Genomic DNA, 24,142 nt, shown 5'->3' with positions numbered 1-24,142 from the left:
GCTGCATTTATTTAATCAAAATACAGTAAAACTCAGGCAAAGCTGACTATTCAGTATCATTACTCCAGGCTTCAGTGTCACATGATCCTTCAGAAATCATTCTAATATGCTGATTTGGTGCTCAAGAATGTTGAAAATTGTTGTGCTGCTTTTGTGTGTGGAAAGTGTGATATTTTTGGGGGGATTCTTTGATAAATAGAAGTTCGTAGCAATAGAAGTTCAACAGAATTTATTTACTACTGTGACTTTTGATCAATATAATTTGTCCTTGCTGAATAAAGATATATTTTTATCTCTTTCTCTCTCATATCATATCTCAGTTTATATAAGTGAAAAATCTTCAATTTCATCGAGTTTCTCTTTTTTTTTTCTGAGAATGTGTAATGGTAACCCCAATAGAGAAGGTGTGAGTGATGCTAAGTTTTCTCAGTGTTTTGTCTCAATCTTAGACAGGTTTGAAAAGTATTTTTTTTTTTCAGCATACATACTTCAGTGTAGTGACTCATTCTGTTACTATTTGTCTTTTATTCTGCTCTCTGTTGTTCTACCCAAGATGAGGACCTGAGTTTGCTGAGTGGAGCCAGTTTGGTTAAAGCTGTAGTTTAATGTTTGAGTTTGGGACCAGTGAGATTTTTTAGACTGAAATTCAGCAAGGATGCATTAAATTGATCACAAATCAGTATATTAGAATGATTTCTGAAGGATCATGTGACACTGAAGACTGGAGTTATGGCTGCTGAAAATTACACTTTGCCATCACAGGAATAAATAACATTTTCAAAATATATATATTTTCAAAATTGTAATAACATTTCACAGTATAACTGTTTTACTGTATTTTTTGATCATATAAATACTGCCTTGGTGAGCATAAGATACTTCTTTCAAAAACATTAGAAAATCTTGACCCCAAACTTTTTTATGGTAGTGTATTAAAGGGTCATGTTTCTAAAATGCCACAGTATAACCTTTTTAACTATAATTTCTCACAGTTATGCTACAACATACACACACACACTCAAGGTTAATAATGCGTCAGCACATTCCTTCCTTTTCCATTTAGACTCTTTCTCTCCTTTTTCTGATACAGTTCAAACCACCAAGGTTAGCAGAAATAGTGGAAAACCGCCCATTTTCCAGTCAGACCATGAAATTGCTGATGACTACGTTATACTTCTTGAATGAAGCTGAGACAGTGGCAGTATTATTAAAATAGCTAGTATATTTCTGTTTCTATCAGTGTGTGTCTATGGGCCTGTTTACACTTGGTCACTTCATGCATTTTCTCTAATCGGATAGCTATCCGATTGTGAAAAGACCAGGTGTAAATGCCCTCCAAAACGCTTTCGAGACGGATTTAAATCTGATCACTTGAACCACTCCAGGAGGTTGTTTGAGATGCATTCCAAACAAAACTGGACAAGTGTAAATGCATCTTTGTTTGTTGAAACCACCATTTCACACTATATTAAAAAAAAATTAACATGTGAGAGCGTATTATAGACTATATGACATGTTATAGCCAGATAGGGATGTAATGTCTACAGACAGTTCAATGTTATGGGGGTTAAGATTGTCAAGAGGGGTCAAGATGCAATCAGTTAGTTACTATATTAAAGTCCTTATATCTAGGCCCAGAGTGGGAGCTTTTTTTTACATTTACATTTACCAGTAAATTATGCCTAATTACATGTAACTAACCCTCAACCAAACCCTAATCCTACCCTAACCCTATAGTAAGTACATGTTGTTAATTAATATTACTCAGTACTTAAATATATAATTACACTGTAACAATGACACCTTAAAATAAAGTGTAACCATACTGAGTAATATTAATTAACTACATGTCCTTAAAGGTTTAAGATTACTTGAGAAGCAAATATCTTATAATAATAACCAAATATAATATTTAAACTCTGTAAGTTGTTCTAAGTTATTGATGTTTATACTTAAAACAAGATAAGAAAATGTGTCAGTGAGGTAAGAAAAAATTTAAATTCTGAATATGTATCTTAATATCTTCTCTAGTAAATGTATATTATTTAGATATTATTACCCAAAAATAAGACAAAAAATACTGATTAATACTTTTTTTGTGTGTGTACTACATACAAATCAGCTGTAGTTTATATTCTTGTTCTAAGAAGGATAAATTTGAACAACTTTTTGCACCAGACACACCGACACCACAGCTAGAAATTCCTCTGTATTATATGAAAGATAAACCTGCAGAGTCAGCAAACATGCCCAAACCCATCTCTGTGTGTGTGATATTTTCCTGCCAAGGTGTCAGTGCTGATGTGATGAATCGCTCAGATGTTTATCAACACACACACGCACACACACCTCCTTGCAGAACATCTGCGTACCACCTATGCGTGCGGACGAGACCTCAAGCACCGGCGTGGTGAAAGCCTGTCACAAGACTTTGTGAGCGGAAAAAACAGAGAGCCGCCATCTGGTTCTGTTTGGCCCAGACAAACTGTTACCCCACCCTCATATGTTCCTGCGCTGCCCTATCCCCACAGAAAAGAGGAAGAGAGAGAAGAACCGGCATAAAAGGAAAAGAGGAAAACTGCCTTTATATCTATCACCAAACCGAAACAAGAACAGATGGACAATTTTTCCAGATGCTCTTGATTTAGATACAGTGTCTGCAAGGCCTGGTGTGTGTGCAGCCGATAGAGAGCAAACTGTAGGCCTGTTATTGCATTACTGATATGTGTCTGGTTTATGAAAGAAAATATTTGGATTGTTAAATGAGGTGGTTTGAGTTGGCTGAATTCGGTCTGATTGCTTTGGTCTTTTCATGATGGGATAGCTGCATAAATGTGAACTTTTAGAACAATTCTCCTATGTTTGTAAGATTGAAGTGACTGGAGGTCATTCATTTTTAGGGGCAGTTGGTGTTTGAGGTGACAGAATAACGTTTAATTTTATGCAAATGTCATGATGCAGTAACTACCAATGGGAGCGCAGCAGAACTGACGAGATCCGCCTTCTGATGCGGTTTGATACTAGTTGTGTAGAAACTAGTAGGACCTCTAGTGATTTATTCACTGTTAGTATGAACACATCTATAGTTATAAACACACCATGATTGGATATTTCAGGGGCCATGCCAGCGCTGAGGTCAGTTCAACTTGTTCTTTCTTGTAGACTAAACCAGCACTGGGAATCTAATGTGTTTAAGTGTGTATACTGCATGAATGTGTGTGTCTCCAATATATTGTTTAAGAAAAAAGAGCTTTTTGTTTTTTCTCCCCCAGGACATCTCAAACATGAGTTAATGAATACTTTATGGTCTTCTTGTTTCTTATACACCATCATTCAAATGTTTGGGGTCAGTAAGTTTTTATTTTATTTTATTTTTTTAAGAAATAAATACTTTTATTCAGCAAGGATACATTAAATTGTGGAAGCTTGTTTCCGTCACAGAATAAAACATTTTAAAAGATAATTGCGACTTTTTATCTCACAATTGCGAGTTTACATCTCACAATTCTGACTTTATTTCTCAGAATTGCGAGATAAAAAGTCAGAATTGCATGATATAAAGTCGCAATTGCGTGTTATAATGTTATAGACTTTTTTTCTCGCAGTTGCGAGTTTATATCTTGCAATTTTGACTTTTTATCTCAGAATTGCGTGATGTAAAGTCAGAATTGCAAGATGTAAACTCGCAATTGTGAGAAAAAAAAGTCTGAATTGTGAGATAAAAAATTATGCTGAAAATACAGCTTTGCCATCACAGGAATAAATGAAATATTAATGATATTTTAAAATATATGAAACAATTATTTTATAATAGTTGTATATAATAATGTTATAATTATTATTTTGAAATAAAAGAGTTCAATGAACTGTATAGCTTTACTTTTTACAGCACAAATCTCCAGTCCACACAGAACATTTTTTGAAACTAAACAGAAAATGGGCCATTCAGAAGTCGTCACAGTGTTGAAGACACAGCCGTGAACACATTAACACATGACTGCCCATATTTACATATAAACAACTTTTAAGTATCCAGCAACTTGCCATTGTTACTCATTTCATATGCAAAAGTGATTTGCATAGAGGTATTTAAAGTTATATTAGAACTTCTTAAAGGTACAGTAGCAAAAACAGTCTGGGTGGAAGTGGTTATGTAGAACTAAATTATGATTGATGTTGCTGTAAGAAACCTTTACTAACATTATAAGTGGACCTTGGGGGAAAAAATACACCCCTGGTTTTGTTTTTGAGTGTGTTATGTGTGGTGGCAGGAGATTATGGATTCCAATGCATTTTGTGTATGTGTGAGTTTGTGTTTTGTCCATAATGAGTATAGCTGATGTTACATTACTCTTTCAGGGGGGGAATCCCAGCATAACTGAGGTATCATGTTAAAAAAAATGGTAAAACAACTGGCAGAGCCAGAACAATTCAGCTTTAAAACTATCCCTGTATAGCCATTCGCATCTGTTACTAAAAACATGGCCTGGTTAACATTGGTCTGAAAAAATCTTAGACTCATTGTGTTATCTGGTGCGGTTATCACTTTTTATTGCCTTTCTTTCTTGTCTCTCATGACAAGTCTTATTGGCTTGACTATAAAGGCTTTGTAATATTGCCAAAGCAAAATTCATGGTACAGATAAAGTACTCCTTATCTCTGTTTGTATCTTTATCATTCCTGTCAACACACACAAACCTGCTTTTTATTCTTACAGTTGCAGATATGAATTTTACTTGTTATTTTGTAAGCCACAACTTCCACATTGATAACCATGAAGTTAATTAAAGATAAGTGAGTTATCATAACTACATCATTCACTTGTCCTCTATAGATTCTGAAACCTGTTTGACCAAACCACTTCCGGATCGGTAGTTTATTCAGTGCTGTGTCTGTTACAGTATCTTACTGTATTCAGGAGAGCAGACACTCTTATCGTGACATCTGCCGGGTACACACAGTATATAATAATTACAGACCTTCTAACATACATGCGTTAACTGTGCAATGTAAGTGATAGTTTGTGTATCTCTGTATTTTGTATGTTTGGGTGGGTTTTCACATTTAGTTCAGTTTCCTGCGTTTCAGTTAGTTACTATGGTTTCTCATTGTTTGATTATCATTTGCACCTGTTGTTCATTTCGTTTGGTCTGTGTATTTAAGCTCTGTGTTTCTTTCAGTTCATGGTCAGTTCACGTTTTACGTCATGTTTATAGCGGAGTATTTTGAGTTCAGTTTAATAAATCTCGGTATTGCTGCGAATAGATCCTTTTCTCACCTTTATTGCAACCGTTTGTGGTTTGACACGCAACTGCTATTGAGGCCATATGTTGTTGAGGGCAATATAAGCTCTAAAAACATGCACAGATACATATTTCTAAAATCAATTGGCATCATCCCATCCCCCCTGCCATACTCTTTTTAACAAATGATTATTTTTCATACTATTTTACTGTAGCATTTTTAAAGTAATATGATAATATTATCAGAATTATTATTTCATACTATTTTATTGAACTATTTTTAACATTATGATTTTTCCATCCTACCATTTTATTGTACTATTTTAACAGTATGATTATTCAGTCGTTATATTATTGTACAACTTTTAACATACTATAATAATTTGTCGTACTATTTAAAAGTTTGATTATTTAGTCGTACTATTGTACCATTTTAACATAAAATGATTCATTTGTCATACTATTTTATTGTACTTTTTTTTTTTTTTTTACTATACTATGATTATTTTGTCATACTAATTTATTGTACTATTTTTAACATAATTAGATTTTTTATTGTGCTTTTTGAACATACTATACTAATACTAAAATAAATATTATTGTCCAGAATTTTAAGCTACATTATGGTGTTTATTTTGTATTTCTTGGTTTTGGTATGCTTTTTGAACTCATGATGAACTTTTAAGCTAATTATAGAAGAGGTCTGAGAATAGGAGTTAACCTGTGGTGACTCAGACACGCACAAACACACCCTTGAGCTTGTATTGTCATAAGTTTGTTGACAGCTCCTGTCCTGTGCGTGCCCACTGAATATCATTGCGTTGGTGGTTGTGGATCTTATTTCCCACTTCCTGCCCTCAAAAGAACCCCAGGACTCTTTGCTGTGGTCTGGAAAGTTCTGAACTCATCTGGTTAAGTTCAAACTCTCACTTTTCCTGCCTCATATCAAAGAGATGAATAAACATCTAAATTACAATAAACCGCAGGTGTGGGTGTTTCAGTGTCAGGAGATCTGCTCGTTCATACATTCAATGACTTTTAATGATGCATCAGGTAATTTAAATATCAAAAGCACTTTGTAGACTATCATATGTCATGACTCATAAAATGTATTTGACTAAAAGTGATTCCTGTTACCTAACTTTAAAGGAATAGTTCACTCAAAAATTAACATTCTGTCATTCTTTTTGAATGTCTTGTAAACAAATGTGGCATGTGTATATATGCTGACATGTGAATTGCATTTGAGAAGATAAATTTCCTTCAATTTAAAATGCACTTGAAAAAATCTGTTGATATATTAAATATAAAATGTTTATTTTGTAGTGGTTAATTAAAGAATGAAAGTTTTCTAATGGTGTGTGCTCAGTTTGTCAGTGGACCTTTCTTCGACTTGCATAATGGCCCATATATGCTTGGCAGGAGTCTGAACTGTCACATATTTCTCTATACCTGTAGGATGAAGTACTTATAAAACACATTTTGAAGGTTCTAAAATGTATACAGTGAAAGTGCTCATCAGCTGCTCTGGTTTGTGGGTATTTTCAAACATTAGCATCATTTCTCTCTGCTGAATTCCACATTTTCTGTTTCTATTATGCATATGTTCCTCATCTATGTTTTTGCCTTCATACTCTGTATCTCTTTCTCTCTGTCCTAATAGTTATTTCAGGGGATGTTGTCCGCTCTGCACTCTGAGATAGATATTCAAAGATATCTGATGAAAATCCAGACCGTTGGTTCACGCAGAGTCAGTACTAGCACGGATGAGAGTGTGTGATGCATGTGTGTGTTTAACAATACCACAAAATCACCTAACATGGAAAAACTTTGAAGTTAATTAACTGACTATATTAATATATATATATGTACAGACAGGTCCTAATATATTTTGATGTATAAATTCTGCATACATTTTGAATCTAGTTTTTGGTGTGGTTAGTCATTCTGATCTGTGTCTTGCTGCATGACTGATTGCAGTGGTCACAGTTGACCGGTGACTGTCGCTTTAAATAAAATGAGCAGTGTGTGTTACGTGTATTCAGACAAATGATGCTTTATTCACAATGAGTGGTTCAAGTTTTATGCATGTAGTAATGACAACTACTAAAGGTTCTATCCTGTCCATTGACTAGTCTTGATGGTCTAGATGGTCTACCAGTGGATCATATTATTAAGCTGGTTAATGCTGATAGACGACTTTGAAGGAAATACTACAAACCAGTTACCATGTCCGCACAAACAGCCTGACCATCTTAAATTGGTATGATCTGGTTTTTCAAGCAGAGAAGACAAAAATGGTTTATCAAGCTGGTTTATGCTAGTTGACCACTTTGAACTAGCTACTACAAACTAGCTACATTGTCCCAAAAACAGCTTGACCATCTTAAGCTGGTGTAATCTTCTTTTTTCCCCAGCAGAGAAGACAAAAAATGGCTTTATCAAATTGGTTTGTGCTAGTAGACCACTTTGAACCAGCTTTTACAAACCAGCTACCATGTCCCCTAAAACAGCCTGACCATCTTAAGCTGGTATGAGCTGTTTTTTTCCCAGCAGAGATGACAAAAATAGTTTATCAAGCTGGTTTATGCTAGTAGACCACTTTGAACCAGCTTCTACAAACCAGTTACAATGTCCTAAAAACAGCCTGACCAACTTAAAGGTGCTCTAAGCGATCCCGGGAGACGTTAGTTCTTGTTGACATTCGAATTGTTGTCAAACAAAACGGAGGCTAGCTAGACCCTCCCTCCTCCCCTCCCTTCCGGCATAAAGGAAAGTCAAAATAGTCACTACAAACAAAGTTAAGTTTTACTGATACTTCATTCAATGTGTAATGTCACCAAGTTAGATAAATGCTTTTATATATTGCAGAACAGAATGCAGAAAAAGAGAAACATTATCTTAAAATCGTTTCGACACCTGAGGTTATAACTATAGCTCCCATACAAGGACGCAATAATAGCAAGATAACGTTAGCTTCGCGTTTCCCAGTGAGCATAAACAACGGCGGCGTCGTAAACAAATTTAGTCAAAGCTGTCAACAGCCTATGAACATTCAAATTCATAACAAACAGTGGATGAAAACAATCATTCACACTAATTGTCGCCCTACTGTGAATTTACAATAGAGATTGATCGCTAGCTGCTAGAAACATATAAGTTGTATTCACCAAAGTTAACGCTGACTGCATAGTTCTAGCTAATGACATTATTGTGTTGGTTTGGCGAACATGAACGTCAGTTTAGAGAGAAAAATGGATTTACCCACCTGTTCAGCAAAAACAGAGCAACTGAATGTCGGATTGGAATCCCTTCTGCCGGCGGAGTTCTCGCCACCTTTCAAAGGTTTTTCCGATGTAAATTCGGGACTTTGTGCGTTCCTTATCCTTGTCCCTCTTCTTTGCAATTTGTTAATCGGAACGTCGTCTATTTGGTCGTGTGTCAGCCATAATTCAAACTTCCCTCTTCATGCTTCTCTCTCCTCCCCTTCATGTGTATGCACACTAACCCCCAAACCCCACCCTCAAATACTCCTTGCCAGTGATTGGCTGGAGCACTGTGTGTTGTGTTTCATGGTGCGGGTGAGCCTAGTTTGTTTTTGTTGCCGTTTGTGGAGCCTGTGGCTGTGCCACGTTTTTTTACAGTGTGTTCAGGGGACAGGCAGCTAGCGGATAGTGAGGAGATGTTTGCTGTATGTGACAAAAAATGTTTTGGCCTAAAAAACGCGTGGCATCGCTTAGAGCACCTTTAAGCTGGTATAATGTTTTTTCCAGCAGAGAAACCAAAAATGCCATGGTTTTTCAGGAATTGTACTAATGACGTGTCATTGAATTCAGCATGTTATCTAACACTCCTTTTCTTCTTCCTCCTACAGAACCGGGGCTCTAAGCAGAGTGTGGTGTGTCAGAGTCCAGTTCCTGTGTTTGTGGATCAGGTGGAGCACGGCTCACTGGTCTCTCTAGATGCTCTTGAGGTCATGTCTGAGTGTGACATGCCCATCGCCTTCACCCGAGGCTCCCGGTCGCGAGCCAGTCTGCCTGTGGTCCGCTCTACTAACCAGACCAAGGATCGCTCACTAGGTATACACACTGATACACAAATACTAAATTATATACAGATACACTCATTCTAAATATAGCAACCATGCAGAAAGACCGACTAGGGCTACATGATTAATTGAAATAAAACTGAAATCGCTGTATGGCTTAGTGCGATTATTAAATCGCAAATGCTGCATGTTTCAGAGTGAAGCTTGGCACTGTGTTCATTCTTAATAATTTTTCATTATTCATTTATTATCTCTAAGTTTGAGTCGCTTTAACATGCATTTGGGAATGCAACATGCACCAACTTCCCAATCTTCCCAAAACTTGTGCATGAGAAGTGCATATCAACAAAAAATAAGCTCTAAAGGGATAGTTCACCCAAACCTGTATGAATTCCTTTCTTCTGCTGAACATAAAAGAATATATTTTGAAGAATATGGGTAACCAAATAGTTATGGGCCACATTGACTTCCATGGTATGGAAAAAAAACACTATGGAAGTCAGTGCGGCCCATCAACTTTTTGGTTACCGACATTCTTCAAAATATATTATTTTGTGTTCAACTTGAGGGAGAGTAAATTATGATGGAATTTTCATTTTTGGGTGAACTATCCCATTTAAGGGCTGTCAACAGTTTTCCAACAATATAAAAGTTTGATGGTTTATCACTTGAAAATAAAGAAATGAAGACAGCCATAAATATTATTATAGTAATTTTACAGTTGTAATGTAAAATAAAATAATTATTATATAATTTTTCTTAAATACTATTAGTTTTATTTCACAGTGGAATATTGCAATACAATTTTATATATATATATATATATATATATATATATAGTAATATTTTTAGTTAGTAATAATAATAATATTTTATTATTATTATTAATATATATATATATATATATATATATATATATATATATATATATATATATATATATATATATATATATATAGGTAACACTTTACAATAAGGTTCCTTTATTAAACATTAGTAAATGTATTAACAAACATGAACTAACAATGAGCAATACATTTACTACTGTTTTTGTTAATCTTTGTTAATGTTAGTTAATGAAAATAAAGCTGTTCATTGTTTGTTCATGTTAGTTCACAGTGCATTACCTGATGTTAACAAGATTTTAATAAAGTATTAGTAAATGTTGAAATTAACATTAACAAAGATGAACAAATGCTGTATAAGTGCAGTTCATTATTAGTTAATGTTAACTAATGTAGTTAACTAATGAACCTTATTGTAAAGTGTTACCCATATATTTATATATAATCTAAAATTACAGTAACACAGGAAACCTGTATTTATTTATCACATTTTACATAGCAATCACAATTTTATCAGAAAATTTTCCAAAAATCGTGCAGCCCTACTTCTAGCCTCATAGAAATTCTGAACAATTCAGAACACATTTGCAATCGCATAGCTCGGAAATCATGACTTTGACGTCTATATATTTATTTCACATTTAAGGAAAGCAAATAAACTAACTCACAAGGGTTGAGGAGCGTGTCGAATTGTGAATGACGGGTGTTCGATTTCTGCGGTAATCTGCTGAGCTTTCTGTGGAATTCACCAGTATGAATGAGCGATCACATTCACACTGCTGCCTTACTTATTTTCCGTCTGGCTGCTAAACCATTTAGTTGCAGAGTTTAAGTATCTGTGGAAGTGTGTGTTTACTTAAGTTTGTCTGTCTGTCTCTTGTATATAAGTTCAATGTCATAACAGCGAATTTGGCTCTGTCATCATCGGTTCATGTAATGGAAATATACGAGGCTCCACAGCTGAAATTCATAGCCTGTACTTAACATCTCACAGGCGTACATTACTGCACAGACTCATGCTTGTGGACACACACACACACACACAGACAGAAACACACGGAAATAGGACTCTTTTGCCAACATACACACACACATTCACCAGCACACTCCGAATACTCCCTACATCCAGATAGAATGACGGTCAAACACACACAGGCCTTGAAATGGGAGCTTTCTCTCTGGCTGCTTAACTCTGATTGGTCGGTTTAAACAAGGACCATCTGGAAAGATAGTTATGGGGAGAAAAAGTGTGTTCACTCAAACTATGCCCTCAATATTCCTCTGAGAAGATGTAGATGTAGGCAGACCTGCAGGGAAAAGCTAGATGTTGTTTAATCAGAAGAAACACAAAGGCGAGGAGACCTGCATCTATTAGAGACCTGCTTGCTGTAAGTCACCATTCCTCTAGTTCAGCGGTCTTAAGTTTCAGTTGTTGAGAGATGTCATCTTAGGTTTGTGTAAGACCTTCTTTGGAAGAATAGAGCACTACAGTCTGGTACTGGAAGTAAAAATCCCATTCATTTTTTCTGTACAGAAATGTATTTTTAACAATATCATATAAGCCTTGCTTAATATTTTGCAATAAACTGCAAATACGTTGCATTTTATTTGATTATATATTGCCGTTTAGTCAGTAGTTTCATATTGTTCCATTTTTATGCGTTAACGTTATTTGCAGAGTTTCATGGGTTATGGAGTTCATTAATTGGTAAAATATGTTAAATATACATGTTTTTCTTGGAGTTCGAATACAGTTTCGCTTCAAAGTTTGTAATTTTTGTGATTAATTTCAGAGCTGTTTGATTCATAACTTAAAACCTTATGGAGAAAATGAACGGGAAAAATACAGTTTTCCAATGCTCCTGAAAAGGGCGGTTACTGATTGAAAAAAATATCTTCTGTCTTAAGTAAACAGTAAACAGTATGAATGGAGATGATGGAAACGTCTCATGTGGACAATATTAAAATTCAAACAATTAGAACCTTTTTCCTTTGAGGCTTTTCCCGTTTGTCTAAGAGTGCTAGTATGTGATTGTGAATAAAGCAGTCCTTCAGATGTGGCTTGGCATTTAGCCCAAGGTGCTCTTCTGAATTATAGGCTGTTGATTGTTTGATGCTCGATAATTAGTTATTAATGTCGGTCATTAGAGTGAAATGGTAGTGTAGAGTTTCAGAGACTGTTCCAAACCCAAGTGAGCTGTCTACTGTTTACATGAGCAGCTGAGCAGCTATCTATCTATCTATCTATCTATCTGTCTGTCTATCTATCTATCTAACACACAACAAACACTTTCACACGCGCACAAGCAGTTGTCTCACCTAGTAAGCGAACATGGAAATACACATTTCACTAATCTGCATTCATATGGTCCCTTTTGAACCGATGTAGGCAAACATTACAACTCCCTCCATCCATCTTTGAACACTCGGCCACACCCTACTTCTCTCTTTCACCCACTTTAAAAAAAAAAAAAAAAAAAGGATCCCTCATAGTGTCATTGAAGAAGATATAAGTGATTTATCGATATGGTCGCATGTAGAAATGCATGATATATCAGTGCCATATCAGATATCGCTCCTCAAGGGGACATGACAACGGCTTCCAGACGCTCCTCAAGGGGACATGACAGACTGAGACAGACACAAACCGACAAAACATGCCGAACAACAACAAAGGCATACATGAAAAAACAATAACAGGGTTGGGATGACATATCAAAAATAAACATGGAAGGGGAGGCGGAGGAAACCGAGTTCATGGGGGGTGATCCAGGGTGGATAGGAGGACTGGGGGTCTTAGGTTTGCGGGATGAGGGCTTGGGGCGAGGAATCCAGGTAGACTTGGTTGGGGATACATGAGGAGAGGTCTTGGGGGAAACAGTCCGGGGCTGAGAAGCGACGGGGGTGACCGGGGAGAGAAACAGAGGCTTGGCAACAAGGGGGGACTGCTGCAGCCGGCAGTGGAACAAAGACAAGGGGTGCGACAGGCAGTAGAGGGGCGGAGTGAGGCAACGCTGAGGCTGGTCGTGGAACTGGAACAGGAACTGGGCTCTCAGAAACAGACTCGGAACATCGCTGTCCATAGCAGACTTGGAACCAGAACTCTCCATAGCAGACTCAGAAACATCGTTCTCTGCAGTAGACTTGGAAACAGGGTTCCCTGCGGCTGACTCGGGAACAGCACTCTCTGCTGCTGACTCGGGAACAGCACCCTCTGCAGCTGACTCAGGGCTTGAAGACAAGACAAGTTTAGAAGGAACTTCTAGGATCTTGACTAGACAGATAATTAGATAAAGCCTCAGCGGCAATGACAACAGGCATCTTTCGACGAGCTGATACGGCCTGCAGGACAGCTTCAGCAGCTAAGTCGGACACAGCTTTCACAGCAGCTGGCTCAGAAACAGCGCTTACGGCAGCAGACTCAGGAACAGCTTTCTCTGCAGCAGCGGGGAGTTGAGAAACCGACACTGACCCAGGGGAAGACTGAGACAGCAGACAGGGGACTCCCTTCTTCCTCTTCTTTCTCCTGGGCCGCGGAGCAGAGACCAAAGCCGGGCTTGTGACCGGTAGGGGAAGCTCAGCGGGGATCGTAACTGGTGTTGGGAGGACAGTCTCAGGCAGGGCGGACTCAGTCGAGGAGGACTCCGAAGCAGACTCCCACGCGAACTGTCTCCCTCGTTTACCACAGAGACTTACAGGTGCAGATGACGCTTCGGGAGTCAAAGTGGAGCGCGCCTGGTCCCCCTGCGTAACAACGGCTAAAACGCAATCCTCCGGGATCACTGGCAGCCTGGCAGGTGGTGACAACACAGTGGGACCCTGCGGCTCCTTCCGACACAAACAGTCCACCATATCACTGAACGGGCGACGAATCAGCCCCTCCCATTCAGTCAGAGGAGGAGGAACATTGAGACCCACGATGAGGTAAGAATTGAGGAGGAACTCCGGTATGAAAAACCTCCTCTCTTCCACGACCTGGGCGTACTTTCTCAACAACATCTCTCCCTGAGGGGGAAACAGAGTCTTGCCACTCTTCGTGTCAGAGATAGTTGACAGCCACCATTGTTCTCAGCTGTCTGATAGTCGCTTGGCGGAAAGGGACATACTGTCTGCTGGGTTCTTAGTTGGCGGGTTCATTCTGTCACGACTCTCGGTGATGAACCCAAACAGTATGCAATTAACAAGGTTTATTAATGACAGGAAAAACAAAACCCACGAGGGGGCAAACAACACTGGTAGGGAAAATAAAGACTAACAACACTAGACTAAGACTGGACAGTTAACTAGACTATAAACTCACAGCAGATACAAGACTAAACAGCTCTTTGACAAAACTCTTAACAGGATACTCACAGGAGTGATTACAAAATGAACCCACACAAGACAGCAAACACAAGGGGATTAAATAGGGGAGAAAATTATAAGGACAACAGGTGATACTAATAAAACAATGATGACTAACGAGGAGAACAAGGGGGTGGGGTTAAGTGACGAGACAACACAAGCACACAGCCCAAACAAAAGGCCATGTGCTTGCACACAAAACATGGGTCTGTCATGATCCTGCCTCAAGACTAGAGAAAATCAAGGACAACGAGGGCAGAATCATGACAATTAGGCAGTTTTGATTTATATGCTGTTTAATGTTGATGATTGTGTTATTTCACATATGCATTTATGCTTGCATATGATATCGCTTGTTTCTGCTTCTTCTTCGCTTGTGTTTTGATCAGGAGATTCAGTATTCTTTCAGGAGATGCACAATAGCGCCCCCCTATAACAGTGTAAACATGGAAAGCCGGAAATGTCTGTCAATGGCAGGGAAAGAGTTAAATGTCCTTTTTAGCATTTTTTTTTAAATGTACATTATAATGTTCTGATGCCCAAACTCGTGATTTTAAAGTGTTGTATTTTTAATTTATTTAGACATAATATAGCTCAATCTTTCTTCGTGTTTCCTCTTTCTGTTTTTCAGGGGTGTTGTATCTGCAGTATGGAGACGACACAAAGCAGATTCGCATGCCTAATGAGATAACGAGTGTAGATACAGTCAGAGCTCTGTTCGTTAGTGCCTTCCATCATCAGCTCAACATGAAGATGCTGGAGTCGCCCAGCACCGCCATCTACGTCAAAGATGAGACCAGGAACGTGTACTATGAACTCACTGATGTCAGGTGAGTGTGTGTGCATCAGATTCAGCCACTTTGAAGGAATAGCTCGGCCAAAATTGAAAATTATCCCATCATTTACTCACCCTCAAGTCATCCTAGATGTATAGTATATGACTTTCTTCTTTCAGCCGAACAAAATCGTTAAATAATATCCTGGCTCTTCCCAGCTTTGCAATGGAATTGAATAGTGCCCGAGTTTTTGAAGCTCAATAAAGCACATTCATCCATCATAAAAGTAATCCATACGACTACAGTTGGTTAATAAATGGTTTCTGAAGCGAAGCGATCCATATTTAAACCTTTATAAACTATAATCACTGGCTTTTGGCAACTGTGTACGCGTTCACGAGAGAGTCGAGTTCCGACAGAAAGGTGACCTCTGACCTGACGTAAGACGTAGCTTCTCTTCTCTTATATCGAAATACTCTTACATTTTTCTTCAAAACTTCTCGTTTTAGTCTTCTAATTCCTAATTCTAAGCCAGTGATTATAGTTTTAAATATGGATATTTTTCTTACAAGGACCCATCGCTTCACTTCAGATGGCATTTATTAACCCACTGGAGTCGTATATGGATTACTTTTATGTTGGATGGATGTGCTTTTTGGAGCTTCAAAAACTAGGACACTATTTAATGCCATTACAGAGCCAGGATATTGTTAATATAACTCTAAATGTGTTTGCCTGAAAGAAGAAAGTCATGTACACCCAGGAGGTGTGTAAATTAGGAGTGAGTAAATTATGAGATCATTTTCATTTTTGGGTGTACTTTCCCTTCAAAGTTTGAACAGATTACTGTCTTCCTTCCTCATTCCGCATGCTTCCTTTTGTTTCAATCAACACAGCAAGTGACATTCTTCGAGGTCCAATTGCACCTCTCTTTCCTGTTCGATTGTTTTTTCCTTGAGAACAAACTTAGGAATCAAATCTCTCATGCATGGATTTACAGGAATTGTGTAGCTGGTAAAGAATTGTAAATGAATGGAAATTAATATTCTGTTATCATTTACTCACCCTCATGCAGTTCCAAACCCGTATGACTTTCTTTCTGCTGTGGAACATAAAATGAGATTTTTAACAGAATATTTATGCAGATTTTACCAAAATTATGACAAAAGCATACAGTGACTAGTGACTGTCAAGCTCTGAAAACGTCACAAAAGGACCATAATTGTGTCATAAAAGTAGTCAATCCCACTGGGTCACTATATTCCAAGCCTTCCGAATTCATATGATAGCTTTATGTGAGGAACACATTGCAATTTAAGTTATTTGCTGAAAATGTTCTCCATCATGGCTCTCAAATTTCATTTGCAAAACTAAGACATCCATATTGGTTGGAGCGAATAAAGGATGACAGACTTTTCATTTTTGGATGAATTATTTCTGTAATATGGAACTGTAGCTCTTTAAATAATATTTATTTGAACCATCTGTAAATAAGCCACCCTCACTCACATACACACAGACATTATAACTAGATATAATTTGAACAGATTTACAGTCAAAGCGAGACAGCTAAAGTAAGAATGGCCTCACATCATTTGTTTCTCTTACTTTAAACCAATAAACCTAAGCGTCATACATCACCCACCAGCACAGCTAATGTTAACATACCACCACTTATGTCACACATCAAACAAACACTCCAACATATCTTTCACTCTCATTTTCTCTGGTCTTTCATCTTTCCCTCCACCTCAAGCTCTCTAAACACTTATGTGTGCATAGCTTTCCTTCCCTAATGTATCTCTCTACCAGTTTACAGAATTAAGAGTAAACCACAACACTTTCTCAGTTGGGAATCACCTTTGAAAGACCTGATGAAATGAGAACTTGAGCTATCTACATGCTAGTATATTGCTAAAGGTTGACAAAATTAACTTATAGTATATACACTATCTTTCATACAGTATTTTTGGGGATTTTTTAAAAATGTTTTGGAAAGAAGTCTGCATTTATTTGATCAAAAATACAGTAAAAACAGTAATACCCCCAAAAAAATATTTTTAAAATGACCAGTGTTTCACTTTTGGGGAAACAGATGAAAAGTATTAATGACTCAGCTTGCAATGTGCAGATTTTTGTCCAATTCACTCAAACTTCCTGTTTCAGCAGAAAACACTCCAATATATGAAAGAATCATGTGATCATCCAATGATTTCATGTTTTTTTATTTTTTATTAAGAACTGGCCACAACCAAATTTAATCATTGACTTTTTCTCAGATCTAATGAGACTGTAAATAGTGACTCATACACATATTGTCCTGTAGGCAGAGGAGCGGTCAGTGCATTTACAATTCCATGATGATGCAACATGTACCAAAGTACCAAAGACAACTCCTTTTTTATCACGGCTGTAAATGTGAATAATAGCCACATGACCACAGACTGCATGAGAAAAATGCTCACGTCACTTTATTCAAATCGGTATAGCAGGCAAACTCCTTTTGAGAGGTCCAGGAAGACAGAGACTTAAAAACATAACTAGCCAAACTTGGTTAGTAGACAGTTAATGTTTTAGCTCAATGCTGTATTAGTAAATCATTTCTGGACCTACAGAGAATTATAGTCTGGACATTAACGGATATCTCAGCCACCATGGATTTTGTAACAGTGAGTCGTAGCTTCTCATCTTCATCTCCAGTTTCTCGCTCCAGCTCGCCTGTGTCTCTCAGCGAATCGTTTTATTCTCGTGATTCCTTTGACCTCTCTCGCTGCCACTCTCCGCTCTCGCGTGTTGATATACCGTCGGCCCTAGTGCACCCTGTTGTGGCAGAGCTCAGGGGCCGACCTTCATGGTACCGTACGCGACCCCGATCGGATGGTGACGTTTGGTCTGGATATGTGACCGATGTGGATTTCTCCCCGCACAGGAACATCACAGATCACTCCTGCCTGAAGGTGTACCACAAAGACCCAGCGCAAGCGTTCAGTCATGGAGCCCGGCCAAGCAATGGAGATGCAAGGGTGAGTGCCATGCTAGTGTGGACATTTTTGTTAGACCAATGAGAAGTCAGAATCCTTAACGGAGATATGTTTTTGTGAATGGTTGGATAGCTGATGGAAAATTTCAGTTTGACATGCTTTGTATTTGGTCTTGATAATGTCAAATTTATGTTTGTGATCTAAATACTTCCAACGCTGCACGTCTGAACAGATATATTACTCAAGGAGAGCACTAGATAAATGAGATTATCAAATAATTTATGGAGTTTGGTGAAGTTGAGAACTCTGGATAGTCACCCAACAACCTACATGTTAGGTCCACTAGTCTATCTAGTCTCTAATGCTCACCAAGGCTGCAATTATTTGATCAAAAACAAAGTAAAAACAGTAATATTGTGACATATAATTGCCAAAATAACTGTTTTCTATTTGAATATATTTTAAAATGTAATTTATTCCTGTGATGCAAAGATGAATTTTCACCATCATTACTCCAGTCTTCAGTGTCACGTGATCTTTCAGAAATCATTCTAATATGATGATTTGCTGCTCAAGAAACATTTCTTATTAATGCTGAAAACAGTTGAGCTGCTTAAGAATTTAGTTGAAACCGTGATATTACATTCGCGTAATATCTGTAAAATAATCTTTTATTACATTATAAATGTTTTAAGTATTGAACTTTTGATCAATGTAATGTGTCCCTGCTGAATAAAAGTATTAATTTCTTCAAAAACAATGTACTGACATCAAACTTTTGAACGGTAATATGTGTATGTGTGTGTGTGTGTGTGTGTGTGTGTGTATATATATGAAGAGTTCAGATGCAAAAGCCTCTAAGTGCCATCTGAAATTTTCTTCTAGAATGATAATATTTATCAAGCTCGTATATTTAAGTTCAGCAATTTCACTTAAATGGCCATAAAAATAACCTATTAATTGTCATTTAAGTGAAATTACTGAACTTAAATATACGAGCTTGATAAAAATGATCATTCTAGAAGAAAATTTCAGATGGCTCTTAGAGGCTTTTGCATCTGAACTCTTCATATATAGATATATAGATATATCAAAGTCATTTTTAGATTTGCTAAATATTTAACAGTTAAACAATTAAAATAGGATAAATGAGCATGAACAATTAAATTAGCTGATATTGAGTATTATTTGATAAGGTAAATAAAAATCCCTGTTATCGGCCGATAACCGATTTTTTTCCGATATATATTGTACTTGGCATCCGTGTATTTTGTGGACGTGACTTTTAACAAACGTAATTATAGTAGGCTTCTCTACTTGTTCGAACAACCTACTAAGTAGTCAGTTATTCCAAATCCTTCTGTAATGCCCACATGTTGCCACTTTTCATTTTTTGGCATGCTCAGAAAAATGAACTGAGGGCATTATTTAAATAACAGGTCCCTTCCCGGCCTTCCCTTTTCTTTTCGGCCATCACCAGGGATCCCTCTGCTCTTCACAGTTAGAGTCACCCCCACCCCAGTCACCCCACTCCAATCCTTTCATGTCCGTCTTTGTCCCCCGGGCCTAATTTCAGGGGGATTGGATCAGGATTGAAACAGAATTGGTGGAAGCACTGAATAGAAAGCAAAGGCTTTTTCCTCGTTCCTTTTCCTCCCATAATCCTCTCTAATCTCTTGCCATGCCGGCCCTGTTTGTTTGGTGGTGATGTGTGTGATGTGACGGAAATTAGATCGCAATGCTTTCATTTTCTCTCTGTGTTACCCCAAATTTAACAAGGTAGCCCCAGACTTTTGTCTGTGGTAATCCTCGGTTTGGCTTTGACCAACTCGCACAACTAATATGCATTTGATTAGAGTTTTAGACGCTGCTGTAAGAGCCCTTAAGGGAAGTTGTGAAAGTTCAAGGAAGTGAAGGACTTTGCTCACTATATTTTGTTTGATTTTTGTTTGAGAATGTGTGCAAAGTTAGAAGTTGAAAGGCGCATTGTTTGTGTCACGTGTCCATGTCTAAGTGGATTACACTATGTTGAGTGATGCCTTACAGTCGCATATGTACAGGTTTAAAGGGAGAGAGAAAGAATACAAAAGATAGAGACTATTATCTGTTTGCTGACAAGAGAGTGAGAACAAGTTGTTCAGACAGTTGCCAAAGTTCACAGGAAGGGTCGGTGTTTGTCATTGTGGAAGTTTAAAGAGATTTTTTTATATGGCTATGAGATTTGTATGTTGGTATTTTACTTTTAGGCAAATGTGTGACTGTAGAAGTGTTCGGTCTTGGGTCGCCATCAAGTTCAGGCACAAATTAGAACAATAGTAATACATTTAACAAGTCAATGAAAGTGTAATCAGTTAGAAACTGTGACATACTTCACAATTGGACTGTGCGGGGTTCCTTGTCACTATTAAAAAGCCTGTTCTACCTTCAAGAGGTTATTGCATAACAGCTATCAAGGCTTTAAGTTTCGTACAAGCTCGCACATGCTTTACCACGTGACTGACATGGATCATAGGCTTGACGCCCAGCTCATATTGTGTTTCTGTAAAAACATAGCTGCCACTTTGCACGAAAAGGATACAAAATAAGACCTGAAGAATCTTTTGCAACAAATTATCAATAAAATAAGCTGCTTAACTTTCAGAAAATATCATTTTTTGGACTGCAGTTGTTATCATTTATTTATTGTGTTACTTGCATTTTTGGGACTGCTGTTTTTAATACACTTGCACAAATGTTATAATAACATTTGTAACTATATCAATTCAGTAGAGTATGTCAAGAAAAATTATGGTTGCTCTTTGCAACCAAGAGGGATGCAGGCGTATCTAAGACTAGATACTTTTCAGGCAATATAGATAATAGTTAGTACTTCATCAAACATATCTAATGCATGTCATAACAAATAATAAAAAATATATTTTGTGCCTATAATGCTGTAATGGGACACTCAAGTCTACAATAGTTGTTGTTTGTACCTGTTGGCTGATTGGTCTTATAGGTGAGTGGATTTTATATAAGTATTTTGCTCTGTATGTGTAGCAGATTGATGTGATATGAAGTAAATGTCTTTAAACTCAGTACAGATGACTTTAATCTCTCAGCCAATCAAAAAAGCAGTAAATCGTATTTCTTTCATGTCACATGAGAGTCATTCCACTCCTTCCATCTTCTCCAATTGTGGAAAAGGGAAACATTCAATGTCATCACACAGCAGTGGACGTCCATAAACAATGGTTTATATTCATATGAAACCTGAGCATGAATCAATATGCCAGTGAAAACTTAAGGACATAATTATTTGTTGATATGTAACATAAGACACATTGTTAATGGTTTATTGACTCGTCTTTGTCAGGCGTGACAGGCTAAACGACATGTTGTATAAATATGGAAATATATCCAGTTGGGAGCATTGCCTGCAAATCTCCCAGTATAATTGTGTTTGTTTCAGTAATTCAGATATGGCAGTTGAGCTTGATTTGAGGCCAGAATGCACACACATGATGAAGACCATGCACAAACACACACTCTTTATGTTTTGACCACAGATGTTGTTATTGTAGCTGTTAGGGGACAAGAGATCCATTATGCTTTCATCCAGTGCTTATACTGAAGTACACACACACATACATGTGCATGAGCGAACACACACAAAGCACATGACCAGACAGTCTCAGTTCAAACAGGCATGGAGATACTCAGACAGACTTAACAGACTAATCAAATAAGCCCTGCACCTGTTCAAATACACCATTTGTGCCTGTGACAGAGAGAGAAGAAGAGTCTTGATCATTGTCATCAACTTTCTGTTGATAGCCTACTTGATAGGCCTTTTTTATTATTATTATTATGCAAGAGATCATTTAAGAATACAGTTAACAAGCATAATTGGCCCGGCACAATATTGAATATTTCCTAGCCAGACAACAGTCAGCATAATAAAGTAAAATGATAAAGTGATACACCCAGGATGTTTAATTTATAACACAGGTGAGATGTTACTGCATGGCGTTTCCGCCTGACACACCTCCTCCGGTGCCATTAAACATATGTGTCACAAAGTGCCCAGAGACTTGGATGAAGATTCAAACGCAGCTTTTATTGGGGCAACCCAGAATCGTAATCCATAAAACAGGCAATAGTGATGGCAATTTCAAAACACTGCTTCATGAAGCTTCGAAACCTTTACAAAACTTTTGTTCCGAATCAATGGTTCGGAGCGTGTATCAAACTGCCAGAGTCACGTGATTTCAATAAAGAGGCTTCAATTTGTCATAACCGTTTCAAAACTTCAGTGGTTCATCGCTGGGGGCGATGATCTCTGTCAACCGATGAATCATGAGGAGTCACTGAGAACCAATGAACAACTGTCTGTTGCTTTTATACATTTGTAAACATTTTAATTAGACATTAGTATATTTAAAATGAATTATGGTAGTCTCTTATTGGCCTGTTTGCTGAGCCATTCATAGAACAAACCCTGACAATTGCTAAAAGAACATATAGACACTTGATAATCTTGTTAGATGATTAGAAAATTGCATTTGAAAGATTTTATTAAAATAAATAAATAAAAAATAATAAAAAAAATGCAATAGATATGTAAAAGGTGTTTTTGTGCATGTTTGGCCCGGGTTTTTGTTGCATTTACACTGTTCTGACCACTAGGGGTCACCATGAAGACAGGTGTCGGATTGTTTCGAAGCCTTGACACAATACGGCACATTTGCTTCAACGGTTTCAGTGTTCCACGAAGCCTCGATTACTAGCCCACCTAGCAATAGGTCAAAACACAGTTCAGATAATCCAAAAACACAACAGGGCAGAAAAGCACAGGCAGACAGGAAAATCCAGGAAACCATGCAAAGTCAAAACCAAAAACTTGTATAACCAGAGGGAGAACACAATGCAGTGTGACACTTACAAGACTTCACAAGAGGAAGAGTGAGAGGAAACACATGGCTTATATACACAGACATAACAAGCTAATGACACCCAGCTGGATGTAATCACACAATGAGTCCAGGCAAAGGTTTATGGGAAACGTAGTTCATGATGGAATGGCAAAGGACTAGGGCGGAGTGCCCTCTGGTGGCTATAATAGGCACTCCGGCTGGCAGGCGTGACAATGAATGTAAACGTTTCTGTGTAGCAATTAATTGAATTGGTAATTTATTTTAACTGCAATTTAATAAAAAAATATGTAAACCAACAGTTGGGTTTGTCCATATTTGACCCAAACATAGGATTTTTGAGTGTACAGATACAGTTCGAATGTGTGTGTTTCTGTACTACCCACGCGCACACACATCTGAGCTCACACATATTCAACCGCATACCAGTCTGTTAAAACAGAAAGCAGATTATTGTGCAGCGTGACTGACCACAGTTTACAGATGACTGTTAATTTGAAACAGACCCATAAAAAGCAATGCGGCTCTCTGCAAGGAATCTAAAATTGATCATAGCACAGGGTCCGTGTCAAGAGTAATGGTGTCTTTTGCCTACACTTTCTGGTCATAGGTTTTCAGCAAGGCCTTGTGGCATTTTATCTGAGAAAGAAAGAGGAGCAGAAAATGAGTGGAAAAGGGGGCATCAGAATTTGTCTTTAATCCCTCTTGGGCCAAACTCAAACCAAATGTTCTCATTCCATCATCTTTTGATTTTTTTATTTATCACAGGTTTAATGTTTCATGTCAACCTTCCTCCAGCAAAATTCTCTACCTTTTAAGGTAATGCCGAGAAAATGAAAAGATGAGAACCCGGAGATGTTGAGACAGGCAAGAACTTTCATGTTATTCAGACGGTGTTGCTCAGGTAACATCTGGAGAGGATTGTTATGCCTCCCAGGGTATCAAACTCCCAAGTAATACTGCATAACCTGCTCTCTATAACTCGTGTGTGT

At 37.6% G+C, this 24,142-nt stretch overlaps 1 protein-coding gene across 9 annotated transcripts in view; it reads left to right on the top strand.

Moving 5' to 3' along the window:
* The window catches only part of kiaa1217 (KIAA1217 ortholog), a 126,481-nt gene that overhangs the window by 80,186 nt on the left and 22,153 nt on the right, over positions 1-24,142 (top strand). For 7 of the 9 annotated variants that reach the window (XM_084102772.1, XM_084102771.1, XM_084102769.1 and 4 more), the window contains 3 exons: positions 9,118-9,322; positions 15,112-15,310; positions 18,186-18,279. In XM_084102772.1, coding sequence (XP_083958898.1) covers positions 9,118-9,322; positions 15,112-15,310; positions 18,186-18,279 — 498 coding nt within the window. Of the gene's footprint in view, positions 1-6,906; positions 6,994-9,117; positions 9,323-15,111; positions 15,311-18,185; positions 18,280-24,142 lie in introns of all 9 variants that reach the window. The other 2 variants (XM_084102768.1, XM_084102770.1) reach the window with 1 other exon arrangement.

This window comes from Abramis brama (genome assembly GCF_963993115.1).
Source record: "Abramis brama genome assembly, chromosome: 24".
Lineage (NCBI taxonomy): Eukaryota > Metazoa > Chordata > Actinopteri > Cypriniformes > Leuciscidae > Abramis > Abramis brama.
This window is presented reverse-complemented; position numbering and strand designations above follow the sequence as displayed.